General features: G+C 45.3%; 1 protein-coding gene across 5 annotated transcripts in view; it reads left to right on the top strand.

Moving 5' to 3' along the window:
• Positions 1 to 15,869, top strand: part of LOC139576649 (phosphatidylinositol 4-phosphate 5-kinase type-1 beta-like) — a 94,195-nt gene that overhangs the window by 50,907 nt on the left and 27,419 nt on the right. For all 5 annotated transcript variants that reach the window (XM_071402957.1, XM_071402959.1, XM_071402955.1 and 2 more), the window contains 3 exons: positions 7,765 to 7,882; positions 9,943 to 10,095; positions 10,289 to 10,585. In XM_071402957.1, the coding sequence (XP_071259058.1) occupies positions 7,765 to 7,882; positions 9,943 to 10,095; positions 10,289 to 10,585 (568 nt within the window). The remainder of the gene's footprint in view (positions 1 to 7,764; positions 7,883 to 9,942; positions 10,096 to 10,288; positions 10,586 to 15,869) is intronic.

Below are 15,869 nucleotides of genomic sequence, written 5' to 3'. Positions count from 1 at the left end.
TATGATTCATTATTCCTGGTAGATGCTACTGGTTATGTTTCATTATTCCTGGTAGATACTACTGGTTATGATTCATTATTCCTGGTAGATACTACTGGTCATGTTTCATTATTCCTGGTAGATACTACTGGTTATGTTTCATTATTCCTGGTAGATACTACTGGTTATGTTTCATTATTCCTGGTAGATACTACTGGTTATGTTTCATTATTCCTGGTAGACACTACTGGTTATGTTTCATTATTCCTGGTAGATACTACTGGTTATGATTCATTATTCCTGGTAGATACTACTGGTTATGATTTATTATTCCTGGTAGATGCTACTGGTTATGTTTCATTATTCCTGGTAGATACTACTGGTTATGATTGCAGACAGCGCCCATAGAATGAGATGGTGCAATATTGAATTAGTCATATTTTGATAAGGTGCATGCATGGGGATGTTCACGTCACCCAGAGATATGCCCATGCTGTAGAGATACACCTAGCAGACTGAAACTTCACTGTTGTAGGCATAATACAGCTAGTGCTATCTAGACTCGCACTGGCAAACAAATCCAATACATTAGCTACCTAAATGTGAAGTAAACTCAACTGAGTAATAGAGAATGGAGACTTTTAACTTGAAAACGTGCATGATACCTCTTTCCAGTTTCCCTGACTTTTCTTCTACTGTGTTATGTTTGACCGCTCCTCACAGGCTGTTCGGTGAACATCTGTTTTTGTTGGTGAGATGAAACTGCCAAAACTCTAAAAGGTATTATTGTACGTCAGAATTGCAACACAAGATTTGTTCAAGCCTAAACTGTTCGTCCGTAATCGTAACATGGTGTTTGAATGTTCACTGGTGAAATTTCACGTTTACGTTTCATGTTTCACACATGGCTTTTCTTACGATCCTAACAATTTACATTTTGGATTTTCTTAAGATCCTAGCGATACGTGCGTTCAACCTTTTGGCAGCTATCTCGCTCCATAGCTTAGCCCCTCGTTGATTATCCCTTACGTTTAGTATAGTAATAATGAGTAGCAATTTACAATATGTTGTATCTACCTACGTATGCTTTCACACAAATACATGCTTTACAGCCTGAGTAGATGAATCCTAATAAGCCCTTTAGAAACACTACAGCCTATGTTGGCGCTGCTGTGAAGTGACTCATTGACTTTCAGCAGTGAACCTGCAGTATGACTGAAGAGGGAACAGAGGTTGAGCTAGATCTGTCTGCTAGCTGAAATAGGAAAGCTTCATGTCTGGATCTCTCCATGAAACAAGGGAGGAGGCGTTCTCCTTCAACAGTAATGACTCACATAGAGGATTCATATCCCAAAGAATAAAAAAGAGGCTTCTATCATTTAACATGAGTGTGAATCAGCTAGTTGAAGTCATGGTGTATGGACTCTGTCAATCCAGTGGATTATATACCCCAAATCCCTGGAAATCAGCTTACTGCGTCTTTTAACGCCAGTGTGCAAAACATACTGCATGCCGTGTCGTGCCTGGCCCATCAAATTGTCTCTTTAATAATCACATCAGCAGCTTAAAGAAACACTTTACATAACCCCGAACACACCCAGGAATACACGCACCCATACACACAAACACATGCGCGCGCACACACACACACACACACACACACATACATACACAAAACACACACACAAGTGTAAGAGATGACATTATTAGTGGCGTCAGATCACATCTCTTGGTATTAACAGATGAGCCAACGTCATGCACTGTTTGAGTAATCTTCTCGTCTATATCGCACATATTTCGCAAAAGATCTAGAGAATCTGTTACCGAATGACATTAAACAAACCTTTCCCCATATGAAAAACAGAAAATCACCAGAGAATGTCACCCTCTTGATTGGTTGAGTTTTGTAAGCAAGTTTAAGAATTGATATTTGCTAATGGTCATGCCAGCCTCTTTCCCTGCCAAGCTCTGCAGAGACTAGGAAATGCTTTCTGTGTGTCCCTTTCCAAATGGCACATCAGGACATGCAGAGTCTGTCCTTCAATAGAAACTGTCAGATTTAACTCGCACTCTTGAGTTTCACATTTATTATGCTCATTTCAATATATACTGCAGGTTGAAGTGATTTTATGCAAATTATCCTACTTAACACAGGTGCAATAGCCATCCCAGAATGTTGAAATTAATTTGTTTAGCCAAACATACAGAGAGAGAACAATATGTTCTCATTGTCTCTTCATGGGCATCTTTTGACTGAGAGCGGCTGGTGACAATGACAACACTGGAGAGACCAGGTGTTTTAACTTCCACTAGAAGAGACAAAAGACTCTCCATGGAGGAAAAACAAAACAACAAAATGAGTGTAGGAGGAAGCTTAAGCCATGACGTGGCTACAGGCATACAGTAACACAGTGGTTCCCAAACTGTGGGGCGTGAGGAGCCGCCGGGGGGGGGGGGGGGGAGCGGGTTATTATTGTTTTTTTAAGGAACTCAGTCCGGCTTTAAACTTACTCTTGAAAGTTGTAGCATGCACGAGAGCGCCAGCTGTTCTGGACGACCGTGTGGTAACGCTCTTGGTAGCCGATGTGAGCAAGACCTTTAAACAGGTCAACATTCACAAAGCTGCGTGGCCAAACCGATTACCAGGACGTGTACTCAAAGCATGCGCGGACCAACTGGCAAGTGTCTCCATTGACATTTTCAACCTCTCCCTGACTGAGTCTGTAATACCTACATGTTTCAAGAAGACCACCATAGTCCCTGTGCCCAAGGAAGCGAAGGTAACCTGCCTAAATGATTACCGCCCCGTAGCACTCACGTCGGTGAAATGCTGGTCTTGGCTCACATCAACACCATCCTCCTGGATACCATAGACCCACTCCAATTCGCATACCGCCCAACAGATCCACAGATAACGCAATCTCAATCGCACTCCACACTTCCCTTTCCCACCTGGACATAAGGAACACCTATATGAGAATGCTGTTCATTGACTACAGCTCCGCGTTCAACACCATAATGCCCACGAAGCTCATCCACTAAGCTAAGGACTCAAATAAACACCTCCATCTGCAACTGGATTCTGGACTTCCTGATGGGCCAGCCCCAGGTGGTAAGGGTAGGCAACAACACGTCTGCCACGGTGATCCCAGACACTGGTGCCCCTCAGGGGTGTGTACTTAGTCCCCTCCTGTACTCCCTGTTCACCCACGACTGCGTGACCAAACACAACTCCAACACCATCATTCATTTTGCTGACGACACAACAGTGGTATTAGGCTTGATCACCGACAACGATGAGACAGCCTATAGGGAGGAGGTCAGAGACCTGGCAGTGTGGTGCCAGGACAACAACCTCTCCCTCAATGTGAGCAAGACAAAGGATCTGATCGTGGACCACAGGAAAAGGCGGGCCGAACAGGCCCTCATTAATATCGACATGGCTGTAGTGGAGCGGGTCGAGAGTTTCAAGTTCCTTGGTGTCCACATCACCATTGAACTATCATGGTCCAAACACACCAAGACAGTCTTGAAGAGGGCACGACAACACCTTTTCCCCCCTAGGAGACTGAAAAGATTTGGCATGGGTCCCCAGATCCTCAAAAAGTTCTACAGCTGCACCATCGAGAGCATCTTGACCAGTTGCTTCACCGCCTTACAGAGAGTAGTGTGTACGGCTCAGTACATCACTGGGGCCAAGCCATCTAGGACCTGTATAATAGGCGGTGTCAGAGGAAAGCCCAGTCACCCAAGTCATGGACTGTTATCTCTGCTACCGCACGGCAAGTGGTACCGGAGCGCCAAGTCTAGGACCAAAAGGCTCCTTAACAGCTTTAACCCCCAAGCCATAAGACTGCTGAACAATTAATTAAATGGCCAACGGACTATTTACATTGACCTCCCCCACTGCTGGGGACGTGGGATGTTCCCCAATGCTGGAAGAGGGGCCCTGAGTGAAAAAGTTTGGGAACCCCTGCAGTAACAGAACAGCAGTAGTTTTTGATCAATCTCTCTTTCTCTCTCTCTCTTTCTTTCTCTGTCTACCTCTCTTCCTCCCCCCTCTCTCTCTCTCTCCCCTCTCCCCTGACGCAGAGCTCTCAGAGAGGATCCTCCGGGATCCTCCTTCACTTCCCTCATCCCCATTGGTTCCCTTAACTCATACTGTCAGGCTGTCGCTGGCGTTGGCGCCTGTACGTATCAGACAGATTTTCTGACTCCACACTGTTTATCTGCTGTAACTTGTCTAGTGTTCTTTTCTCGAACAGTACTCTAGTTCTGCTCTGCGAGGATAAGACACTTTCATTGCTGTGTGCGTTTGTGTGCTCTTGGTTCTAATATGAGACTATACCGTTTCAGTCACAGCAGGCAGGCAGCACATAGCTCTGTGCAGCTGGAGGTCATTCTCTTTGCTACACACACACACACACACACACACACACACACACACACCACACACACACACACACACAGCGTGATTTCGTTCAGCAGTAGGCTGATGATCACACCTATTTATGTTGAGGCTGTAGCCTGTCCTGTTACTGAGTGGAAGCACTGGGGCGCACAGCTCAACATCTTCGGCAAATTGAGGGTTCAACAACCTAGTTTCGATAGCAGCTCGCTGTGGAGGTGCCCCTGAAAACGAAGCCTTTTTAACGGATTGAGATTTAGGGTGCAGTGCGTTGGCGTGTTGTTACAGGATCATCTGGAGCTAATCACCCAGTAAACCTCCTGTGTTCTGTTCCACCTGGCATGGCTTCAGGTTCGTACCGAAACCGACTCAGTCTCTACGTGAGCCATGTCAGTCTCTCATAAAAGAAAGAGAAAGAAAGAAAGGAAAACAGATGTGGCTTATTTATTCTCTCTCTCTCTCTCTCTGAGTGGTTGTGTGTGTGTGTGTGCGCTCGTGTATCAGCAGTTAACCCCTTGCTGACCGGTTCCACTCAGAAGGCATGCCAGTGAGATGGGCCCTTCAGGTCATAGTCATTACCACCTCTCTATTATTACACTGTCATTATCACTGGGACAGGTAGATCAGAGGAGAATACATCATGGAGTTTCAATATGCAGCACTACCATATAGAATATCTATCATACTGTATGAGCAGGACCAGCTATTATCTGCATGATCTATTATCTATATGTTATTCTACACTCTACTTTTCAATTGAAATTATTTTCTACCATTCTTGTCTATTATGCCATAGCTTTTGTTTCGGATTCGCACTCTTTACTCCAAGGCTGTTGCACCCTCCTCACCACAGCTCTTATGAATGCCCTGACACATCCTGCATTTGTCATCAGTCATCATTGCTATCAGACAAAAGGCTACAGGACAAGCAAAGAAAGAGTGAAAGCCAGAGATGGAGGGAGAGAGAGAGAGATGGAGGGAGAGAGAGAGAGATGGAGGGAGAGAGAGAGAGATGGAGAGAGAGAGAGAGATGGAGGGAGAGAGAGAGAGATGGAGGGAGAGAGAGAGAGAGATGGAGGGAGAGAGAGAGAGAGATGGAGGGAGAGAGAGAGAGATGGAGGGAGAGAGAGAGAGATGGAGGGAGAGAGAGAGAGATGGAGGGAGGGAGAGAGAGAGAGATGGAGGGAGGGAGGGAGGGAGAGAGAGATGGAGGGAGAGAGAGAGAGATGGAGGGAGGGAGAGAGAGAGAGATGGAGGGAGAGATATGGAGGGAGAGATATGGAGGGAGAGAGAGAGAGAAACTGAAGGGTGAAGCAAACACTGTCGTAATATGTCCGTGTTGATTATGCATTTATTCAAACACAGAAACGACAACAGAGATTAATTAAGACAGAACACACACACACACACACTACCACTCAGGGTCCTGAATGAAAACGCATATAAAATCTAATTGTATTTGTCACATAAAAGACAAAGACAACTAGTGTAGACAGAGTAAAAGCAGCAAATGATGAGTGTAAAAATGTGTGTGTGAGTAATGTATGTATGCATGTTTGCGTTGTATCTATGCGTGTGTGTGTTTATGTATTGTGTGTGCGCGTATGTAGTGTATGTGGATGTGTGGGAGTGTCAACGTAGTGTGTTTGAGTATGTGTGTATGTGTGTATATATATATGTATGTGTGTATATATTCATTCTAGTGAGTGTGTGTAGGGTCAGTGCAAGATAAGAGTCAGTCCAGATAATCTGTCTACCATTAATTGACTATTTAGCAGTCTGGGTATTTGGTTGTCTTCTGGCTTGAACGTTCGGAGCCTGTTGGTCCGAGAGCTGATGCTCCGGTACCGTTTGTTGGACGGTAGCAGAGTGAACAGTCGATGGCTTGGGTGGCTGGAGTCTTTGGCAATTTTTCGGGCCTTCATCTGACACCGCCTGACATAGAGGTCCTGGTTGGCAGGGAGCTTGACCCCGGTGATATACTGGGCCGTCCACACCACCCTGTAGAACTGCTTGAGGATCCGAGGGCCCATGTCAAATCTTTTCGGCCTCCCGAGGGGGAAGAGGTTCTGCCGTGCCCTCTTCACGACTTTGCAGGTGTGTGTGGACCATGTTAAGTCCTTAGTGAAGTGGACGCCAAGGAACTTGAAGCTCTCAACCCGCTCCACAAAAGCTCTGTCGATGTGGATGGGGACGTTCCCTCCCCTCTTTCTCCTATAGTCCACGATCAGCTCCTTGGTCTTTCTGACGTTGAGGGAGAGGTTGTTGTCATGGCACCACACTGCTAAGTCTCTGACCTCCTCCCTATAGGCTGACTCATCTCTGTCGGTGATCAGGCCTACCACTGTTGTGTCATCAGCAAACTTAATGATGCAGTTGGAGTCGTGTGTGGCCATGCAGTCGTGGGTGAACAGGGAGTGCAGGAGGGGGCTAAGCACACACCCCTGAGATGCCCCGTCTTGAGGGTCAGCGTGGCGTAAGTGTTGTTGCCTACCCTCACCGCCTGGGCACGGCCGTCAGGAAGTCCAGGATCCAGTTGCAGAGGGAGGGGTTCAGTCCAAGGGTCCCTAGCTTGGTGATGAGCTTGGAGGGGACTGTGTTGAATGCTGAGCTGTAGTCTATGAACAGCATTATCACATAGTTATTTCCCCTCTTGTCCAGGTGGGAGAGGGCAGTGTGAAGTGCAACTGAGATTGCGTCATCTGTGGATCTGTTGGGGCGTTCTGCGAAATTGGAGTGGATCTAGTGTGTCTGGGATGATAGTGTTGATGTGCGTCATGACCAGCCTTTCAAAGCAGATAAATGACGGATGTGTTCGTACTGTGGGCTCAAGGTGACTGCAGACTGCCGTCAGTGAGTCTGTGGAGAACCCCATGCCTTCTCTCTCTCTATGGACACAGATCTCATATCATAATGCTGGTCCCCTGTGTTACATGGTGTTGTATTATTGTGTTGTATTTGTGTTGTTTAGGGTAATCAGAGGCATGCTCTCTCGCCAGGCTCTGGACTCTAAACAGGGCTGTGTGCCACTGGTTCATCTGGCTTTCCATGGGTAGCAGTACTTAGACATCCTCCAGCGAGTTTTGAACTTTTACTGTTGAAAAGCGATATCCCGAGTATAAATACAGTATAGACACAGAGGTGTGTCGCGTTATTTCATGCCAGGATCCACTGAATGCTCTGACATGACGATCATCAGTTCTAGTTAAAGACAGTGCGTGATGTCTGTTTGCAGAATGTCCGTCTACGTCAGTGATAGTTTTTGTACCTTAGTAAACTGATGAACAGAAATTAGTCCAAACTCACTTGTTTCTGTATGTGGGGATATTGTAACTAACTATTCTGTGTCTTTGTGTCCGGTGGGCCGTTTCCATCAGCGAGGGGAGCAACCTGACACCGGCTCACCACTACCCAGACTTCCGCTTCAAAACCTACGCCCCGCTGGCCTTCCGCTACTTCCGGGAGCTCTTCGGGATCAAACCAGATGACTACCTGGTAGGTCTAAACACTGCACCTGGTCCACACCAGGTACACCTCTAGTCCACATCTGATTATGGATTGAGACACATCCCGTAGGTTACAGTTCATCCTACCTATCATGTAACTTTCACCAATCAACTCATTGGGATCAGTGGTGACTAAAGTGTATTGGAGTGTAACCAGAGTTTTATAGAGCAGTGGTTTTACCCTGTTCTACCTATCCAGCTGTGGAGGTGGAGATGGGGGTTGGGTTTGGGGGATGAGGTAATAGTCGTGCTAATTTCATTATGATGGGTTTAATTGCATCCCCTGCACATTTAAATGAAATCAGGCTATAATTTCCCAGAGGGTTGAGGTGGGTGGATGTGTGGCTGTGTGTGTGTGTGGCTGTGTGTGTGTGTGTGTGCGCGTGTATCAGCAGTTAACCCCTTGCTGACCGGTTCCACTCAGAAGGCATGCCAGTGAGATGGGCCCTTCAGGTCATAGTCATTACCACCTCTCTATTATTACACTGTCATTATCACTGGGACAGGTAGATCAGAGGAGAATACATCATGGAGTTTCAATATGCAGCACTACCATATAGAATATTTATCATACTGTATGAGCAGGACCAGCTATTATCTGCATGATCTATTATCTATATGTTATTCTACACTCACATTACTTTTCATTTGAAATGATTTTCTACCATTCTTGTCTATTATGCCATAGCTTTTGTTTCGGATTCACACTCTTTACTCCAAGGCTGTTGCACCCTCCTCACCACAGCTCTTATGAATGCCCTGACACATCCTGCATTTGTGATCAGTCATCATTGCTATCAGACAAAAGGCTACAGGACAAGCAAAGAAAGAGTGAAAGCCAGAGAGAGATGGAGAGAGAGGGAGAAAGACTGAAGGGCGAAGCAAACACTGTCGTAATGTGTCCTTGTTGATTATGCATTTATTCAAACACAGAAACAACAACAGAGATTCATTTAGACCGAACACATACACACACACACTACCACTCAGGGTCCTGAATGCAAATGCAGATAAATTGCGGATGTGTTCGTGCTGTGGGCTCAACGTGACTGCAGACTGCCATCAGTCAGTGAGTCTGTAGAGAACCCCATGCCTTCTCTCTCTGTCTCGCTCTGTGTGTTTCTCTCTATTAGAACACACAGCTCTGTTTTACTGCATTATCATTAAACATCCACACTACTCCACCTTCACTGACTTCCCCTGGTCCTTTGATTTCCACACAGAGGGGGTTCTGTGTTAGAGCAGGGCTTTTATGTTCATTTGGAGAATAACACAACAGATGTTTTTGGAATGATTGTCGTCTACATGGGCTCTATTGCCAGAGGCCCATCTCATGTAAGCTAAACTGGAAATGTTCTTTTGTGCTTTGTCTGTGAAGGTTCAACTGATAAACACACATGAATGCTGGTGGAAACAGAATACATTCACCCTTGCCCTGAGGCGTAGTGTACGGTCTTAGATAACCTCTGTGGAAGTAATAAAGCTGAATGTGTGGTTTGTAAAAGCTGAGTGCACAGAATCACGGAACGTACTATACCGATGCCACACCCTCAATGAACTATTGACCACCTGTCTACAGCCAATCCCAGCGAAACAGACCTTTCACTCAGTTTGTGACGTGTGTGTGTGTGTGTGTGTGTGTGTGTGTGTGTGTGTGTGTGTGTGTGTGGAGGAGATGGGGTTTGTGTGTACACACGTGTCTGCATGCGTGCGTGATAATGATATTCTGCACCATAAAAGCCGCACACGCATCTGTGAATGAATGAAACTGTATGTTTGTTTTCCAGACCACCCTTATTGGAATGCAACGTAGTCCTTTTTTAACCACAGTAAACGGGTGAGGGGTTAGTAGTTTGTCCATGGTAGAGGTTGTGCTTTATAAATCAGTAGAGAACATTATTTCCCTGAGGATTAGGCAGCGAGTTCAATGACCATAGGAGTTGTCGAGCAGCACAAACAGATCTGGGACCTGTGGTTGTACAGGCACACTAAACCAATTTTGTTATTGTTTTTACAGGCATATTAAACCAGTTTTGTTTTTCTCCTCAGTACTCCATCTGTAATGAGCCTCTGATTGAGCTGTCCAACCCCGGGGCCAGCGGCTCTCTGTTCTACCTGACCAGCGATGACGAGTTTATCATCAAAACCGTCCAGCACAAAGAGGCTGAGTTTCTCCAGAAACTTCTCCCAGGTTACTACATGGTGAGTAACTCACCCAACCTAGTCTTCCTTTATAGTGCACCACTTTTGACCAGGGCCCATAGTGCAGTTCTTTCGATCAAGACCCTATGTAGGGAATAGGTTGACATTTAAATGAACGCAGACCTGGACCCAGGCCTATTAAACAGAACCTATTGATCAACTAATTGTATTCCACCTCTCTCTCCACACGCAGAACCTGAACCAGAACCCACGCACCCTGCTGCCTAAGTTCTACGGCCTGTACTGCATCCAGTCTGGAGGCGTCAACATCCGGCTGGTGGTGATGAACAACGTGCTGCCGCGCTCCGTCAAGATGCACTACAAGTACGACCTGAAGGGCTCCACCTACAAGAGACGTGCCTCCAGGAAGGAGAGGGAGAAGGCATGTCCCGTCTACAAGGACCTGGACTTCCAGGACATGCATGAAGGGCTCTACTTCGACGCTGACACCTACAATGCCTTGATGAAGACCCTGCAGAGAGACTGCCGGGTAGGTGTGGACTGGGACAGCTGTCTGTCTGTGTCGATCTCTGTCTGTCTGGGTGCCTCAAGCTCCGACCTTGCGATGGAACCTCGAGAAACTATGTTACGACACTGGCATGAGTACCAAGAAAAGTAGATTACACAGCTGGTATGAATGTAATGCTAGAATTCAAACTTGTTAGCTCATCCCAGTATTACAAAGCATTTTAGCAAACACATGGCAGAAGCAGTTTTAACAACAAAACAGGAAATGCACATTCTTTCAGTATTGTATGCAGGTTATAGTGTCATTCTGGCTTTTCCGGTCATCCTACAAATGGAAAGGAGAAGAGCTATCAGATGAGATGGTCCTTGTGATAGCCCTATCTGTGCACTCATTTCTAAGTTCTGCTCTTTTCATCCCCACACACACTTTGGACTTAAATGGCCAATCTTCTTGTTATGTCACCCTTTGGACATTGGGTCAGATGCCAGAACTAGCGAAGGGCACAGATTGTATTTGGCATGGGAATCCAGTGAAGTACTGGGACTCATTCTGTCTATGGGAAATCAGCAACCTCTCCCCTTCACACAGGATACAGATGTGGGATCTTAATTTGATCAGTCTTTTGTTGCTGATAATTTTCCTGGAAATGCAAACTTCTAGTGTATTCAGCAGGAACTTCAAACTTGTAGTGTATTAAAGGTTTAAAAAGGCTTCTAAAGTTTGTCATTTCCAATTTAACATTTCAGACTTGATTTGCCTTAACCTGAAATCCATCAACCGCTATAATCCACATAATAATTCACATTTCCTGTTGCTGCAGAACTATTTTTCTGCTGTAGCAAACTTGCTCAAATTAAGATCCTACATCTGTTCTCTGCCACCTTAGTGCACACACTCAAATAGTATACACTACATACACGGCACACATGTACACTAATGCAAGTATGCACACACGCACATGCACCACACACACAGACACACACACTTCCACTCTTCCACTTCATACTCTGCCACATTGAATTTAAGCCAAGAACAGTGTGCTTGTGATTGTAGGGTTGGATGGTGTTTTTTGAGAAAGGAGACTGTCTTTCTGCAGTATTTGGCACTGGGATTGTGTGTTTCCACTGTGGGTTCATTGGGTGCTCTGTTTCAGTTCCATGACAGTTTTCCAAACATTGAGTGTGATTAAGAAATGTTCCCAGCAGCGTGAGAGAGAGAAAGTAAGAGAGAGCACAACTCTAAAGATAGGAGGCTGCATTCCTGTCTATTTCAGAGCAATAGCCAGATTGTCCTGTCTAATCTAGTGAAGTGGTGGGATCAGAGTTATTGTTTAACAGAACAATAGGAGCCAGGAGCTACTTTACCACTCCTAAAATGTACAAAGAACAAACAAGACCATAACAAGTCAACTTAGAGAATCAAAGGGGTGCATATTGTAGTTTTTCCTTAGCACTACACAGCTGACTCAAATGAGCAAGTCATCAAACTTTGATTTGAATCAGCCGTGTAGCACTAAGGCTAAAAACTCAAATATGCATCCCTTTGGGTCCCCAGGGCCAGAACCACTGGTCTATGGCACTACTATATCTATCTCTGTTGTTATTCTGCTCTGTTCACACCTACACTACCTGTTGGTGGAAACAGGAAAAAACACATTAAAAAAACATCTAATGTATCATCAAAACATCAAATGTATTTTTATAGCCCTTCTTACATCAGCTGATATATCAAAGTGTTGTACAGAAACCCAGCCTAAAACTCCAATGCAGGTGTAGAAGCACGGTGGCTAGGGAAAACTCCCTAGAAAGGCCAAAACCTAGGAAGAAACCTAGAGAGGAACCAGGCTATGAGGGGTGGCCAGTCCTCTGGCTGTGCCGGGTGGAGATTATAACAGAACATGGCCAAGATGTTCAAATGTTCATAAATGACCAGCATGGTCAAATAATAATAATCACAGTAGTTGTCGAGGGTGCAACAAGTCAGCACCTCAGGAGTAAATGTCAGTTGGCTTTTCATAGCCGATCATTGAGAGTATCTCTACCGCTCCTGCTGTCTCTAGAGAGTTGAAAACAGCATGTCTGGGACAGGTAGCACGTCCGGCGAACAGGTCAGGGTTCCATAGCCGCAGGCAGAACAGTTGAAACTGGAGCAGCAGCACGGCCAGGTGGACTGGGGACAGCAAGGAGTCATCATGCCAGGTAGTCCTGAGGCATGGTCCTAGGGCTCAGGTCCTCAGAGAGAGAAAGAAAGAAAGAGAGAGAATTAGAGAGAGCATACTTAAATTCACACAGGACACCGGATAAGACAGGATAAATATTCCAGATATAACAGACTGACCCTAGCCCCCCGACACATAAACTACTGCAGCATAAATACTGGAGGCTGAGACAGGAGGGGTCAGGAGACACTGTGGCCCCATCCGATGATACCTCCGGACAGGGCCAAACAGGCAGGATATAACCCCACCCACTTTGCCAAAGCACAGCCCCCACACCACTAGAGGGATATCTTCAACCACCAACTTACCATCCTGAGACAAGGCCGAGTATAGCCCACAAAGATCTCCGCCACGGCACAACCCAAGGGGGGCGCCAACCCAGACAGGAAGACCACGTCAGCGACTCAACCCACTCAACTGATGCACCCCTCTTAGGGACGGCTTGGAAGAGCACCAGTAAGCCAGTGACTCAGCCCCTGTAATAGGGTTAGAGGCAGAGAATCCCAGTGGAGAGAGGGGAACCTGCCAGGCAGAGACAGCAAGGGCGGTTCGTTGCTCCAGAACCTTTCCGTTCACCTTCACACTCCTGGGCCAGAGTACACTCAATCATATGACCTACTGAAGAGATTAGTCTTAAGTAAAGACTTAAAGGTTGAGAACGAGTCTGCGTCTCTCACATGGGTAGGCAGACCATTCCATAAAAATGGAGCTCTATAGGAGAAAGCCCTGCCTCCAGCTGCTTGCTTAGAAATTCTATGGACAACAAGGAGGCCTGCATCTTGTGACCGTAGCGTACGTGTAGGTATGTACGGCAGGACCAAATTGGAAAGATAGTTAGGAGCAAGCCCATGTAATGCTTTGTAGGTTAGCAGTAAAACCTTGAAATCAGCCCATGCCTTAACAGGAAGCCAGTGTAGAGAGGCAAGCACTGGAGTAATATGATCAAATTTTTTGGTTCTAGTCAGGATTCTAGCAGCATAATTTAGCACTAACTGAAGTTTATTTAGTGCTTTTCCGGGTAGCCGGAAAGTAGAGCATTGCAGTAGTCTAACCTAGAAGTTAAAAAAGCATGGATTATTTTTTCTGCATAATGTTTGGACAAAGTTTCTGATTTTTGCAATGTTACGTAAATGGAAAAAAGCTGTCCTTGAAACAGTCTTGATATGTTCGTCAAAAGAGAGATCAGGCTCCAGAGTAACGCCGAGGTCCTTCAGTTTTATTTGAGACAACTGTACAACCATCAAGATTAATTGTCAGATTCAATAGAAGATCTCTTTGTTTCTTGGGACCTAGAACAAGCATCTCTGTTTTGTCCGAGTTTAAAAGTAGAAAGTTTGCAGCCATCCACTTCCTTATGTCTGAAACACAGGCTTCCAGCGAGGGCAATTTTGGGGCTTCACCATGTTTCATTGAAATGTACAGCTGTGTGTCATCCGCATAGCAGTGAAAGTTAACATTGTTTTCGAATGATATCCCCAAGAGGTAAAATATATAGTGAAAACAATAGTGGTCCTAAAACGGAACCTTGAGGAACACCGAAATTTACAGTTGATTTGTCAGAGGACAAACCATTCACAGAGACAAATTTACATCTTTCCGACAGATAAGATCTAAACCAGGCCAGAACTTGTCCGTGTAGACCAATTTGGGTTTCCAATCTCTCTAAAAGAATGTGGTGATCGATGGTATCAAAAGCAGCACTAAGGTCTAGGAGCACGAGGACAGATGCAGAGCCTCGGTCTGACGCCATTAAAAGGTAATTTACTACCTTCACAAGTGCAGTCTCAGTGCTATGATGGGGTCTAAAACCAGACTGAAGCATTTCTAAAATTTTAGAGAGGAATAGAAGATTCGATATAGGCCGATTAGTTTTTTATATTTTCTGGGTCAAGGTTTGGCTTTTTCAAGAGAGGCTTTATTACTGCCACTTTTAGTGAGTTTGGTACACATCCGGTGGATAGAGAGCCGTTTATTTTGTTCAACATAGGAGGGCCAAGCACAGGAAGAAGCTCTTTCAGTAGTTTAGTTGGAATAGGGTCCAGAATGCAGCTTGAAGGTTTAGAGGCCATGATTATTTTCATCGTTGTGTCAAGAGAGATAGTACTAAAACACTTGAGTGTCTCCCTTGATCCTAGGTCCTGGCAGAGTTGTGCAGACTCAGGACAGCTGAGCTTTGGAGGAATACGCAGATTTAAAGGGGAGTCCGTAATTTGCTTTCTAGTGATCATGATCTTTTCCTCCAAGAAGTTCATGAATTTATTACTGCTGAAGTGAAAGCCGTCCTCTCTTGGGGAATGCTGCTTTTTAGTTAGCTTTGCGACAGTATCAAAAATAAATGTTGGATTGTTCTTATTTTCCTCAATTAAGTTGGATAAATAGGATGATCGAGCAGCAGTGAGGGCTCTTCGATACTGCACGGTACTGTCTTTCCAAGCTAGTCGGAAGACTTCCAGTTTGGTGTGGCGCCATGTCCGTTCCAATTTTCTGGAAGCTTGCTTCAGAGCTCGGGTATTTTCTGTATACCAGGGAGCTAGTTTCTTATGACAAATATTTTTTGTTTTTAGGGGTGCAATTGCATCTAGGGTATTGCGCAAGGTTAAATTGAGTTCCCCAGTTAGGTGGTTAACTGATTTTTGTGCTCTGACGTCCTTGGGTAGGCAGAGTGAGTCTGGAAGGGCATCAAGGAATCTTTGGGTTGTCTGAGAATTTATAGCACGACTTTTGATGCTCCTTGGTTGGGGTCTGAGCAGATTATTTGTTGCGATTGCAAACGTAATAAAATGGTGGCACGATAGTCCAGGGTTATGAGGAAAAACATTAAGATCCACAACATTTATTCCATGGGACTAAACTAGGTCCAGAGTATGACTGTGGCAGTGAGTAGCTAAAGAGATATGTTGGACAAAACCCACTGAGTCGATGATGGCTCCGAAAGCCTTTTGGAGTGGGTCTGTGAACTTTTCCATGTGAATATTAAAGTCACCAAAAATGTGAATATTTTCTGCTATGACTACAAGGTCCGATAGGAATTCAGGGACCTCAGTGAGGAACGCTGTATATGGCCCAGGAGGCCTGTAAACAGTAGCT

This window comes from Salvelinus alpinus, chromosome 5, assembly GCF_045679555.1.
Source record: "Salvelinus alpinus chromosome 5, SLU_Salpinus.1, whole genome shotgun sequence".
Taxonomy (NCBI): Eukaryota; Metazoa; Chordata; class Actinopteri; order Salmoniformes; family Salmonidae; genus Salvelinus; species Salvelinus alpinus.
The sequence above is the reverse complement of the archived record's forward strand: the minus strand, read 5'-3'. Positions and strand labels throughout refer to the sequence as shown.